The sequence below is a fragment of the Hyla sarda genome, chromosome 10, assembly GCF_029499605.1.
Source record: "Hyla sarda isolate aHylSar1 chromosome 10, aHylSar1.hap1, whole genome shotgun sequence".
In the NCBI taxonomy this organism is placed as follows: Eukaryota; Metazoa; Chordata; class Amphibia; order Anura; family Hylidae; genus Hyla; species Hyla sarda.
In genome coordinates, this window is record NC_079198.1 from 35543481 (window position 1) to 35557119 (window position 13639).

Genomic DNA, 13639 nt, shown 5'->3' on the forward strand with positions numbered 1-13639 from the left:
CCTGAATGAGCTGATCTGCGGTTCCAGACACAAAAACATTAATATGGGCAATGCTGTACCAGGTACTGCAATAAAGGGGTCATGGCGCTCTATACACTCATACAATAAAAAAAAATACTATCAAAACTGGTACAAAGAAAAAGATAAAAAGTAATAAAGGTTAAGAGATTGTAGCTTTTAATAATAAAAAATACATTGCTTGTAATGGGTTACTGCTTTCCCATTTGCTATATAAATCTCACCAATTGTCATTTAGTCCTACTTACAGTTTCTGAGTGCATCTTGTGCCCATGTGTGCTCTGCAGCAGTGTAATAGGGCGTATGGCTAGGACTGGTAGAGGTCGGTGGCAGCAGATTACTCTGCACTGGTTGTACAATGCTGTCTCCACCTTCACGGGACATTGCTGAACCTTCGGGGTCTGAATTCTTGTCTGTAAGCAAAAATAAGTCAAAACTATTTCATTTTAGACAGCACAGTTAGAAAAGAAATGCATAATTCCCTTAACTATTAAAAACACTGCAGTATACACAAACACACATTACATACATACAGTATCTATCTGTAACAAATGTGCTGTGACTAGTATCATCAATCATGCCCTTTACTATCACCATTTCATCCATGCAGCTATAATCCTACAAATCATATATCGTGAAGAATTTCTAAATTTTACCTCTAATCTATTACCGTATATACTCGAGTATAAGCCGACCCGAATATAAGCCGAGGCCCCTAATTTCACCCCAAAAAGCCAGGAAAAGTTATTGACTCGACTATAAGCCTAGGGTGGGAAATACATCATCACCCCTGTCATCATCCAGACTCCCATAATTAACACCCCCATCATCAACACAGTCATTATCACCCTGTCATTTTCACCCCCGTCATCATCACCCCATAATTTTCACCCCGTCATTTTCACCCCCATCATCATCACCCCGTCATTTTCACCCCTATCATCATCACCCCGTTATTCCCCCCCCCCCCGTCATCATCACTGCCTGTCAATCCCCAGTCAGTGGTCTTTAACCTGCGGACCTCCAGATGTTGCAAAACTACAACTCACAGCATGCCCGGACAGCCATCGGCTGGGTAGGGTTAGTCGTTCCGGGCTGTACATTCTCACTGGGAGGCCCTCTTCTGTCCGGGCATGCTGGGAGTTGTAGTTTTGCAACATCTGGAGGTCCACAGGTTGAAGACCACTGAATTGAAGGGATTGACAGGCGGAGAGTTCCCTCGAGTATAAGCCGAGGGGGGGGGAAAAATCGTGCTGAAAAACTCTGCTTATACTCGAGTATATACGGTAGTCAATTTTTTGTAAAACAACTATAATGTAACACTGTGTGCAATATGCTGCAGGAGCATAGAGATCGGCGCCCCCTTTATGCACCAAATTTGAATTGACCAGAGTGCTGCATGATAGTCATTTGTCTAAAAAGACACTAGAGGTACCCTTTAAATAAATGTGTGGTTCAGTCACAAAAGAGATGGTGAAACAATCCAGAGAACCATCTTAGTCTGTGTTAGGGAACCAATTTGTACAATCTAAAAATCCAAAATCTGAAACAGGTAGTGCAAGCCAGACAACATTATAAGTGATCTCTCATATTGGGTATAGCTAAAACCTCTGAAAAGGACAACCTGCCAGTCAATTTAGACTTTCGTGAATCACAAGGGACTGTAAACAACCCAAACTATCAATTTATCACAATATTACAATCATTGTGTTGGGACATCAAAGGCCTCCACATCCCACACAGAACACACTGGAGATTAAACTATAACTAAGGTTCTGCTTCTGAATCTGGTTACAGACAGAGAGTAGCATTATGCTGGGCTTGAGCTTGTATGTGTATCCCCAGTGTTTATGAGGACGGCATCTTTTAGCACAGGTACAATTACATTCTCTTGCATTGCCACAGAGAAAGATGATGTTCTTTTTGTGGGAATTCAGAATGTTAAACACACACACACACTATAATATATATATATATATATATATATATATATATATATATATATATAAAATATATATATATAAAATATATATATATATATATATATATATATATATATATATATATATATATATATATATATGAGTACAGACCAAAAGTTTGAACACACCTTCTCATTCAGAGTTTTCTTTATTTTCATGACTATGAAAATTGTAAATTCACATTGAAGGCATTAAAACTATGAATTAACACGTGGAATTATATACATAACAAAAAAGTGTGAAACAACTGAAAATATGTCATATTCTAGGTTCTTCAAAGTAGCCACCTTTTGCTTTGATTACTGCTTTGCACACTCTTTGCATTCTCTTGTTGGGATTCAAGAGGTAGTCACCTGAAATGGTTTTCACTTCACAGGTGTGCTGGTGTGGAGGAGGAGGTGTGATTGTGTGGGGGTGCTTTGCTGGTGACACTGTTGGGGATTTATTAAAAATTGAAGGCATACTGAACCAGCATGGCTACCACAGCATCTTGCAGCGGCTGCTATTCCATCCAGTTTGCGTTTAGTTGGACCATCATTTATTTTTCAACAGGACAATGACCCCAAACACCTCCAGGCTGTGTAAGGGCTATGTGACCAAGAAGGAGAGTTGATGGGGTGCTGCGCCAAATGACCTGGCCTCCACAGTCACCGGACCTGAACCCAATCGAGATGGTTTGGGGTGAGCTGGACCGCAGAGTGAAGGCAAAAAGGGCCAACAAGTGCTAAGCATCTCTGGGAACTCCTTCAAGACTGTTGGAAGACCATTTCAGGTGACTACCTCTTGAAGCTCAACAAGAGAATGCCAGGAGTGTGCAAAGCAGTAATCAAAGCAAAAAGTGGCTAGAACCTAGAATATGACATATTTTCACACTTTTTTGTTATGTATATAATTCCACATGTGTTAATTCATAGTTTTGATGCCATAAGTGTGAATCTACAATTTTCATAGTCATGAAAATAAAGAAAACTCTTAATGTGAAGGTGTATCCAAATTTTTGGTCTGTACACACACACACACACATATATATATATATATATATATATATATATATATATATATATATATATATATATATACACACACACATGCACACATACATACTGGTGTAGATCTGTGACAAATTGAGGGCTTTGCGACAAATCGGACATAAAAAGTTCATGACCACTAGATAAAGCTAACCAGACTACGGCATAGCTACACAATTTTAGAAAAAGCATCTAAAGAAAAAGTTGCAATGAAAAGTCAGAGCCAATGACACATTTCCCCCATAGACTGTAAGCTCTTGGGAGCAGGACCCTTGCCCCTCGTTTGAATATTTAGTGTGTAATATTGTCGTGTCAGAAACATGGCTTTATTTGGACCCCTAAAACAGCAAAGTGCTGTGGAACCTGTCGGCACAATATAAAGATTATTATACACACACACTTTTTGGTGTATTCACTATAGCAGTGGTCTTCAACCTGCGAACCTCCAGATGTTGCAAAACTACAACTCCCAGCATGCCCGGACAGCCAACGGCTCTCCGGGCATGCTGGGAGTTGTAGTTTAGCAACATCTGGAGGTCCGCAGGTTGAAGACCACTGCACTATAGTTATGGATCCCAAAATACTCTGGATTGAATTTAAATCGACAACATTTTCATAGGTTACCCTCTTGGGATAACCCCCTTTGCTGAAATAATGGACCTGTAGCAGTGTGGCTATGGTGGTGTGGATTAATACAGGAATATGGGTGCACTGGGGGGTGTGGATTAATACAATACAGGAATATGGGTGCACTGGTGGTGTGGATTAATACAATACAGGAATATGGGTGCACTGGGGGTGTGGATTAATACAATACAGGAATATGGGTGCACTGGTGGTGTGGATTAATAGAATACAGGAATATGGGTGCACTGGTGGTGTGGATTAATACAATACAGGAATATGGGTGCCCTGGTGGTGTGGATTAATACAATACAGGAATATGGGTGCACTGGTGGTGTGGATTAATAGAATACAGGAATATGGGTGCACTGGTGGTGTGGATTAATACAATACAGGAATATGGGTGCACTGGTGGTGTGGATTAATACAATACAGGAATATGGGTGCACTGGTGGTGTGGATTAATACAATACAGGAATATGGGTGCACTGGTGGTGTGGATTAATACAATACAGGAATATGGGTGCACTGGTGGTGTGGATTAATACAATACAGGAATATGGGTGCACTGGGGGTGTGGATTAATACAATACAGGAATATGGGTGCACTGGGGGTGTGGATTAATACAATACAGGAATATGGGTGCACTGGTGGTGTGGATTAACTGAACTGCGTCTGTTTATACACAGAACAGAAGGGCCAGTAGTGGATACATTTTAGACCCGTGTTTCCCAACCAGTGTGCCTCCAGCTGTTCAAAAACTAACTTCCAGGATGGCCGGACTGCTAAGGACTATAAGAACTAGGTAAACCACCAGTAGTCAGTTCTTAGTCACCTACCAATAAAAACTTTTATTAGAAAAAATAGGTGCCATTAGCAAATTACAGTACAAAATAAAGTACACTGGCTATCTGGGTAATGTGATGTGGGCAGCCCTGGAAAAAGCTGTATGTGCCAACGCCATATCTCCTCATAGTCATTGCTATAGAACAGTGTTTCCCAACCAGGGTGCCTCCAGCTGTTGCAAAACTACAACTCCCAGCATGCCCGGACAGCCGAAGTCTGTAGATGGAACAGCTGGAGGCACCCTGGTTGGGAAACACTGCTATATAGGGCCGCCACAGTGATCACTTTACAGAAACTGGCACCAACAGTATCCTGATGTTTACCGCTGGCCCCAAGGGCTGCTTAATATAAATATGGCAGCAAATGGGGCAGTAAATACTAAAATATTAGTCAAGAAATTGATCTACTTAACAAGATTTTTGTTAAGAAGATCATTTAAAGGGGTACACCGCAGCTGGCATCTTATCCCCTATCCAAAGGATAGGGGATAAGATGTTAGATCGCCGCGGTGCCGCTGCTGGGGACCCCGGGGATCGCCGCTGCAGCACCCCGCCATCATTACTGCACAGAGCGAGTTCGCTCTGTACGTAATGACGGGCGATACAGGGGCCGGAGCAGCGTGACGTCATGGCTCCGCCTCTCATGACATCACGGCCCGTCCCCTTAATGCAAGTCTATGGCAGGGGGCGTGACGACCGCCACGCCCCCTCCCATAGACTTGTATTGACGGGGGCGGGCCGTGACGTCACGAGGGGCGGAGCCGTGACGTAACGATGCTCCGGCCCCTGTATTGCCCGTCATTACGTACAGAGCGATCTCGCTCTGCGCAGTAATGATAGCGCGGTGCTGCAGCAGCGATCCCCGGGGTCCCCAGCAGCGGGACCCCGGCGATCTGACATCTTATCCCCTATCCTTTGGATAGGGGATAAGATGTCTAGGGGCGGAGTACCCCTTTAAGTTAAAAAAAAATAAAATAAAAAAAAAAAAGACACCCCAAAAAATTCTATACTTACTGCATGGTAGGTTTTTTGTCCAAAGAATCTGCAGCCAGATGTTAGGTGGGAGTCAATAGGGAAATTTGTTGTGTATTCTCCTATAAACAGACACACAGGCAGCCCTGTGTGTGCAGTATGGCGGCAGCCCTGTGTGTGCAGTATGGTTTGGTGGCGAGGCCAGAGGGCTGACGTGACAGGTCCACCTCCAAAACTCACTAGCTGCTGCTGGGTAGCCCTGTGTCTCTGCTGTTAAAATAACATGCAGCATATGTCCCAATGTGCAGCGGATTTTGCACAGCATGAAATATGCTGTGTATGCGTCAAGTGTGACCCTACCTTAAATGAGTAGATTTTTAACAGTTTCTGCAGAGTGTATGTGTGGTTTTGGGAGAAAAGGGGAAAGTTGACTAATAAGTGGAGAAAGATGCATTTTACTCTGATAAGATATATTACAAAGTTTTTTTATGCAATTTCTTTTAAGTGTAGTATCTATTTATGCATAACTTCTCAAGTTCTCTTAAACAACAGAGCAACATGCCCTCTCTCAGCGGAACACTGGTGAAAGACATTTTAACAAAATGACACTGTTAATGCTTTATTGATTGGACACATTCTATGTCTTCGCTTATTAGAAGTGTCATAAAAGAATTCCTATCACAAGCAATGCACCAAATCATCTTCCTGTAATATAAATGGTATCTAGTACTGCAAATCATTGCTCCACAATGAATGTATGCCACAGAATGAACGCAGTGAAATAGAACATTGCTTGTTTTATATGAACATCATTGACAAATATAATGTCTTTTGGAATTAGCAGATCGATTCAGTTGCCATATGTTAACTCCTACCTGGAGCCAAGGATACCAAGCTAAGCCCTATGATAATGTATACTCATCTCTCATTGCCATAATATACAAAGGCACATCTGTTCCTAAATGGAATGAGGGAAATATCTGGTTCTCTATATAATATACAGGTATCAAGTACTGTAAGTGGCCGTAATTGGTTGTAACATAAAACAAACACATGGCACGAAATCGAATTTGCAGAGTCACAGATGAAGCCAAGCCGAATGGAAAAAAAGCCTATTGTATCAACAAATGAACACCAGGCTGTATGCTTCAGGCTCATTATTCTCTTACAGCAAACACATTAAAGCTGGCATACACATTACATACTTTAGGGTGAATATATGGGCAAATATAAAATGTATACAGGCTGCCTGACCTTTTGTCTGGTGAATAAAATGAATCAATGTGGAGTTTTCCTACTGTAGTGGAGCATTATATACATATGACCATAAAGGTAATGGCATAAAGGTTTGGATTAGATTTATATACCGTATTTATCGGCGTATAACACGCACTTTTTAGGCTAAAATTTTTAGCCTAAAGTCTGTGTGCGTGTTATACGCCGATACCCCCCCAGGAAAGGCAGGGGGAGAGAGGCCGTCGCTGCCCGCTTCTCTCCCCCTGCCTTTCCTGGGGTCTAGAGCGCTGCTGTCGGCCCTTCTCACCCCTGGTTATCGGCGCCGCTGCCCGTTCTGTCCCCCTGACTATCGGTGCCGGCGCCGATAGCCAGGGGGAGAGAAGCGGCGCCGACAGCCAGGGGGAGAGAAGGGGCAGCGGCACCCATTGCAGCGGCGCCGCTGCCCCGTTGCCTCCCCCCATCCCCGGTGGCATAATTACCTGAGTCGGGTCCTCGCTGCTGCAGGCCCCCAGCGTGCGTTCCCGGCGTCGTTGCTATGCGCTGAACGGCGCGGCGCATGACGTCAGTGCGCCGCGCCGTGCATAGCAACGACGCTGGGGACGCACGACGGAGGCCTGCAGCAGCGCAGACCCGACTCAGGTAATTATGCCACCGGGGATGGGGGGAGGCAACGGGGCAGCGGCGTCGGCAATGGGTGCCGCTGCCCCTTCTCTCCCCCTGGCTGTCGGCGCCGGCACCGATAGTCAGGGGGACAGAACGGGCAGCGGCGCCGATAACCAGGGGGTGAGAAGGGCCGACAGCAGCGCTCTAGACCCCAGGAAAGGCAGGGGGAGAGAAGCGGGCAGCGACGGCCTCTCTCCCCCTGCCTTTCCTGGGGGTATATCGGGGTATACACGCGCACACACGCACCCTCATTTTACCATGGATATTTGGGTAAAAAATTTTTTTAACCAAATATCCTTGGTAAAATGAGGGTGCGTGTTATAGGCCGGTGCGTGGTATACCCCGATAAATAGATGACCATCAGACAGACATCTTGGGTACATACCTTCTACTATTGGACCACAATGACATAACTCCTTTCACCCACCTGAATTAGGCCCCGTAAGAGCTTCTCCTCCTTTATCCTCATGCTCACTTTTCCGCTTCTCACCATCTTCATGTTCCTCTCTGTGATTGTGTATGATAAATGTTAAAAGAGGTAACACAGTCCCCCAGCCATTAACAGAAAACACAAAAATCCCAACAATTCCTTAATATCTATTTTGTTTTTTTGACTGTACAGTGACCCCCGACCTACAATGGCCCCGACATCCGATAATTTCAGAGGCCATCGCATGTTGAAGGCAGCATCAACATACAATGCTTTTGTATGTCGCATAAACGGCTATCCGGCAGCGCAGGCAGTTGTTGTTCAATTTGCTTCCACCTTTGTGAAAATTATGACATTTTTTGACATTAACATTACAATAAAGGGGTACGCCCCCCCCCTAGACATCTTATCCCCTAACCAAAGGATAGGGGAAAAGATGTCTGACCGCAGCTGGACATAACGCCACGCCCCCTCCAATAGACTTACATTGAAGGGGCGTGACGTGACGTCACAAAGGCCTGGCAACGACGTCACGACCCCCACCGCTTGCTTCAAGCGTTCGGAACAAAATGTCCTGAATGCTGGGCCAGCAGAGTACCCTTTAAGCAATTGCTATGTTCCTTATGCAGTTCCCAGATATCAATGTTGGTTCTACCTGTTCTCTTTCACTGAAAATGACTTACTCATTTGTAATCCCCGGTGTGACCTGTAGTGGAATTGCTGGTCTGGGATCCTCCTCTTTCGATGCAGCAGCCATTCTTGTAATCAAATCCTGCCATCTAAAGAAGACAGAGACCACACTGTAACATGACATTTAGAGGAGAACTTTATGACATAGATCAAATTTACTTCTGGTATTTTTTTTTTATTTTTTATTAAAGGGGTACTCCGGTGAAAACCTTTTTTCTTTTAAATCAACTGGTGGCAGAAAGTTAAACATATTTGTAAATTACTTCTATAAAAAAATCTTAATCCTTCCTGTACTTATTAGCTGCTGAATACTACAGCGGAAATTCTTTTCTTTTTGGAATGCTCTCTGATGACATCACGAGCACAGTTCTCTCTGCTGACGTTATTATAATAATAATAACGCTTTATTTATTGTTGCCCTTAGTGAGATTTGAACCCAAGTCCCCTGCACTGCAAGGCAGCAGTGCTAACCACTGAGCCACCATGCTGCCCTTAGCATACATCTGCTATGCATGGTTGCTAAAACGGACAGAGATGTCAGCAGAGAGCACTGTGCTCGTGACGTCATCAGTGTTCCAAAAAGAAAGGAATTTCCTCTGTAGCATTCAGCAGCTAATAAGTACTGGAAGGATTAAGATTTTGTAATAGAAGTAATTTACAAATATGTTTAACTTTCTGCCACCAGTTGATTTAAAAGAAAAAAGGTTTTCACCGGAGTACCGCTTTAAGCTATAATCCAATAAACTAGGAAGAACTGATACTCAGACATTTGTTTCCAGAAAACTGTTGCAAAATAAAGTCAAGATAAAGAGGAATTTCACAAGCGAGAAGGAGCAGACTGAGCAGAGACAAGCAATTATGAGATGCCTTTGATTATAATACAAAGAGATAGGAGCAGACTTTAGGTTGGCATTTTATACAGTCTCAGGTGCTTTTATACGAGCTGTTTTGATCCAGTTTTTAAGGGGAAAACTGTGCAAGTTACCAAAAGAAAAAACTGAAAGTGAAGAATTTTCTATATAAGTAATCCTATTTTATTATCCAAACCTTGCTTTGCAAACCAGGACACCTGTACGCACCTCTAGAGATGATTTTAAAGCTTTACATGTTGAAAAGGTATTTATTAAAAAATAATAATAATTGACTGGAACCAAGGTCAATAAACAAAAAACAAACAAACTACTCACTTCAAAATCCAATGTCACTCCACCAGCACCATTGTTGTTCCAGAGTCCCCTAAAGCAAGTGCGGTGAGGACATCCTTATTTATTGTGCACATTACACTGTATCACTGGCCTCAGCGTTTATGCAGGAAGAGAGCGATAAGGCCAGAGAATGGTACACGTACAACGCAGACGATGTTATCTGAGGAGAGTTCCAGTCTAAGATTTTTTTTCTTTCTTTTTTTAAATAATCATTTTTATTTCTGTAACCAGAATTCCCAAACATCCAGCATCTATGTAGTTTAATTGATGAGATTTTACCAATTTAAGGAATGATACAATAGTTTTAGAGAGAAAAAAAGAGGTAATGTCATTTACAATTCGCAAACATCTTAAGCCCAGTAGCAGATGGGTCAGACTGTAATCACTGATGTGATTGTGAAGTGTAATATTACAAAGTATTGCCTTTAGAAGAAAATGGTGCCAAGTGCCTTGGTCCACATCATCATTTCGAAAGGAAGTAGGTATGGGGAGGGGGTTCATGCCTGAACTACAATTCATTGGACGGTCCCTACCGGCTTTTCCCAGCCCTGTCAGCCTCAATTGATCTTCACATACCCAAACAATTATAGATCTATTAAATCAAGATTAGTGGAGCAGGGAGAAACAACAGGGGACTGTCCCCTATGAGAAATGCCATGATAACAGAAAACCAGAGTTCTGGATTGAGCTTTGGATGTGAATGGAAGCGTGAACTTTATACACTTTAAAGGGGTACTCCGCCCATAGACATCTTATCCCCTATCCAAAGGATAGAGGATAAGATGTCTGATCACAGGGGTCCCGCCGCTGGGGAGCCCCGCGATCTCCCTGCTGTACCCGGCGTTCGTTTACAGAGTCATGTGTTGCGCTGGAGGCTCGTGATGTCACAGCCACGCCCCCTCAATGCAAGTCTATAGGAGTCCGATAGACTTGCATTGAAGGGGCGTGGCCGTGACATCATTAGCGGGGCATGATCGTGACATCACGACCCTCCGCCCCGCATCGCCAGTCATCCGGCAGGGAGCGAAGTTCGCTTCGTGCGCCGAATGTCTGGGGTGCCGCTGCAGAGATCACGGGGGTCCCCAGCGGCAGGACCCCCGCGATCAGACATTATATCCCCTATCCTTTGGATACGGAATAAGACGTCTAGGGGCGGAGTACCCCTTTAAAGAACTAGAGTTGTTAGTCCAGTGTTGTTCTTCACCCAGTCTGCAAAAATGAGTGCGGAGAGACAAAGCTCTCACAGGATGGTACAGTTGACTCCTAGGACACCCAGCAAGTTACATGCACGAGGGCTTGTACACAGAACTCATTGGGCATCATACGGTTGCCTTGGCAACTTTATTGCAACTGCAGTATCAGACACAGCCACTGTATAACAATGGCACTGCTTATAAGGGGGGGAAAAAAACATATTCCTTATTTCTGATCTCAATAGCTTTAACTCCACTTAAATAAATACAACTAAACTTCACTGTATGATAAAGCAAACACATCCCAAGTTTGAGGACCAGTGATAGTATTGTTAGACAGTTACTTGTCTTCTTAATTTAGTTGAACAATCTTTTTTTTTTTCCCATAACAGATGACTGGAGGTTTTACCCTTAGTACAGGAACAATTAGAATCTGAGCCCCCTCCCCCAACTGCTTCACGAAAAACACTGAACACTGAAAAGAGAAGTTCTACTCTGTCAAATATTGCTAAATGTTGAAAATTTATTTAATGGCAGATTCAAGGACTTTTATCCTAGGTAGCCTGTAATCGAATTATTGATCTGTTGACACCACAAAGGTTATATTCTCGCAAAATAACAGGTTGGGAGACACTTAAAATGCAACTCCGCTTTTAACACAAACTGACATAAAAGTTGCACTTTTTTCTTTTTTTCCCTTTTAATTTTGATAACATCTGAAGTGAAAGTCAACTGTTGACACTGATTTTAAAACATTACTTAAAAGGCAATGTCTGGGATTAGAAAATTTCTTCCAAAAACCTGTCCATGGGTTGTGACTTGTATTGAAGTAAATGGAGTTGAGCTGTAAAACTTCCCAGCATGTGGATGGGCGTAACATGGTTTCTGGAAAGCAGGAGGTGGAGGCAGCACACATAGGTAGACTTGTGTGGTACGTCCCTTGACCATGGCTGACCGACAGCTGAGCGAGAGTACCACCACTCTACTTAGGACCCCCATAGTAATGATCGGTGGAAGACCCAGCAATCTAACAGTTATTACTCATCCAATGATAGGATTAGAAATATTCTTTGCAAGACAATTCTTTATAGAACTGATTAAAAGACAAATAGTTGGCACACCATAGCGCAACATCGCTGCGGCCAGTGATTGGCTGAGCGGGGCCCCATACAGGAGAATGCACAAAGTCCAAACAATTGGGCCCCTCCTGTGATCACACACTTATCTTCTTTCCTGTGGATAAGGAATAAGTGTCTAAAAAGTTCAGCTCCCTGGCCTACCCCTTTAATTTTTAAAAAGCAAAATTAAAGGTCCCAACAAGCCCTAACTGAAACAGATAAGCAAGAAATTACTGGAATATTGACCAAAGAAGACGTAATTGGAATAGCTGGTTGTGAAGCTATAGACTAGTAGAAGAAAAAGTGTAGTAGACACCTGGGCTTGAACACGCCTGCTACATTTGCTCTTCTACTACCCTGGAGCTTCACAACCAGTTATTCCTATTATATCTTCTCTGATCAATGTTGCGATAACTTCTTGCTTTTCTGTTTGAGGAAAGGCTTGATGGGCCCACAACTTAGCTTGTTTGTGATAAAGGAGTTGTGTTGGCATAATGTTGTAAAGAACTTTACACTTAGAAAATATGAATATAAATATAAAATTGATGTGCCGACTGTCAATAGTTTCTGGAAAGAATTTTCTTACAAAGAATACACCTAACCTATTCACAGGATAAGCAATAACTGTTAGATTGATGGGCTTCCCATGATCATAACTATGGCGGTCCCAAGTGCCTTGTTCCACATCATCATTTGAAAAAGAAGCAGGTGGGGGCTACACTTTAAAAGAAAACCTGTCATCACTTCATGCCCGAACCACAAGTCATCAGGATGGTCCCCGGTAGCTTTACCTAGCCCTGTCAGCCTCAATTGATCTTCACATACCCAAACAATGAGAGATCTATTAAATCAAGAGCGGAGCAGGGAGAAACCACAGGGGGCTGTCCCCTATGAGTTCTGGATTGAGCTTTGGATGTGAATGGAGGAGGAAACTTAATACACTTTAATGAACTAGAGTTGTTAGTCCAGTGTTGTGTGTGGAGAGACACAGCTCACTCTGGATGGTACAGTTGACTTCTAGAAAACCCAGCAAGTTACATGCATGAGTCCCGCTCATCAGCAAAGTGCTTGTACTCAAAACCCGGTGGGCATCATATGGTTGCCTTGGGAACTGCACTGTGACTCTCCCCACTGACCTGTGCTGAACGGAAGGGAGATCAACGTTGAATTCATACTTTAAGGCTAAGTTCACACATACATGATTTGCTGCATATTTTCTGCAGATGATTTTGCTACCCATTGAAGTTAATGGGTAGCAAAATCCTGCACGTGTGAATGTACCCTCAGGGTGCATTCACACGTACAGTATTTTGCGCATATTTGATGCACAGATTTTGAACCTGCAGATTTTATATGTTCAGTCATTTAGTTTACATTGAAATCTGTCGCATAAAATCTGCAGGTTCAAAATCTGCACAACAAATATGCGCAGGATACTGTACATGTAAATGTACCCTAAAGCTAAGTATTTTCAACATTACATCTGCCAGCACAAGCCTGTAGAAATGTAGTTAAAGTGTCCTTTAAAACGTACAGCTGATCCAATGGCTGAGATTTGTTGACTGACTGAAGTAATCTGTTGGCCATCTTTAGTGTAAAAATGACAGGTCTGACTGCTGCTTCACTCTGGGTGG

General features: G+C 43.1%; 1 protein-coding gene across 9 annotated transcripts in view; it reads right to left on the bottom strand.

The window, feature by feature from the left end:
- The window catches only part of ARHGEF12 (Rho guanine nucleotide exchange factor 12), a 213876-nt gene that overhangs the window by 13255 nt on the left and 186982 nt on the right, over positions 1-13639 (bottom strand). For all 9 annotated transcript variants that reach the window (XM_056541899.1, XM_056541904.1, XM_056541903.1 and 6 more), the window contains 3 exons: positions 8483-8578; positions 7797-7876; positions 267-431 (listed from right to left, as the gene is read on the bottom strand). In XM_056541899.1, the coding sequence (XP_056397874.1) occupies positions 267-431; positions 7797-7876; positions 8483-8578 (341 nt within the window). The remainder of the gene's footprint in view (positions 1-266; positions 432-7796; positions 7877-8482; positions 8579-13639) is intronic.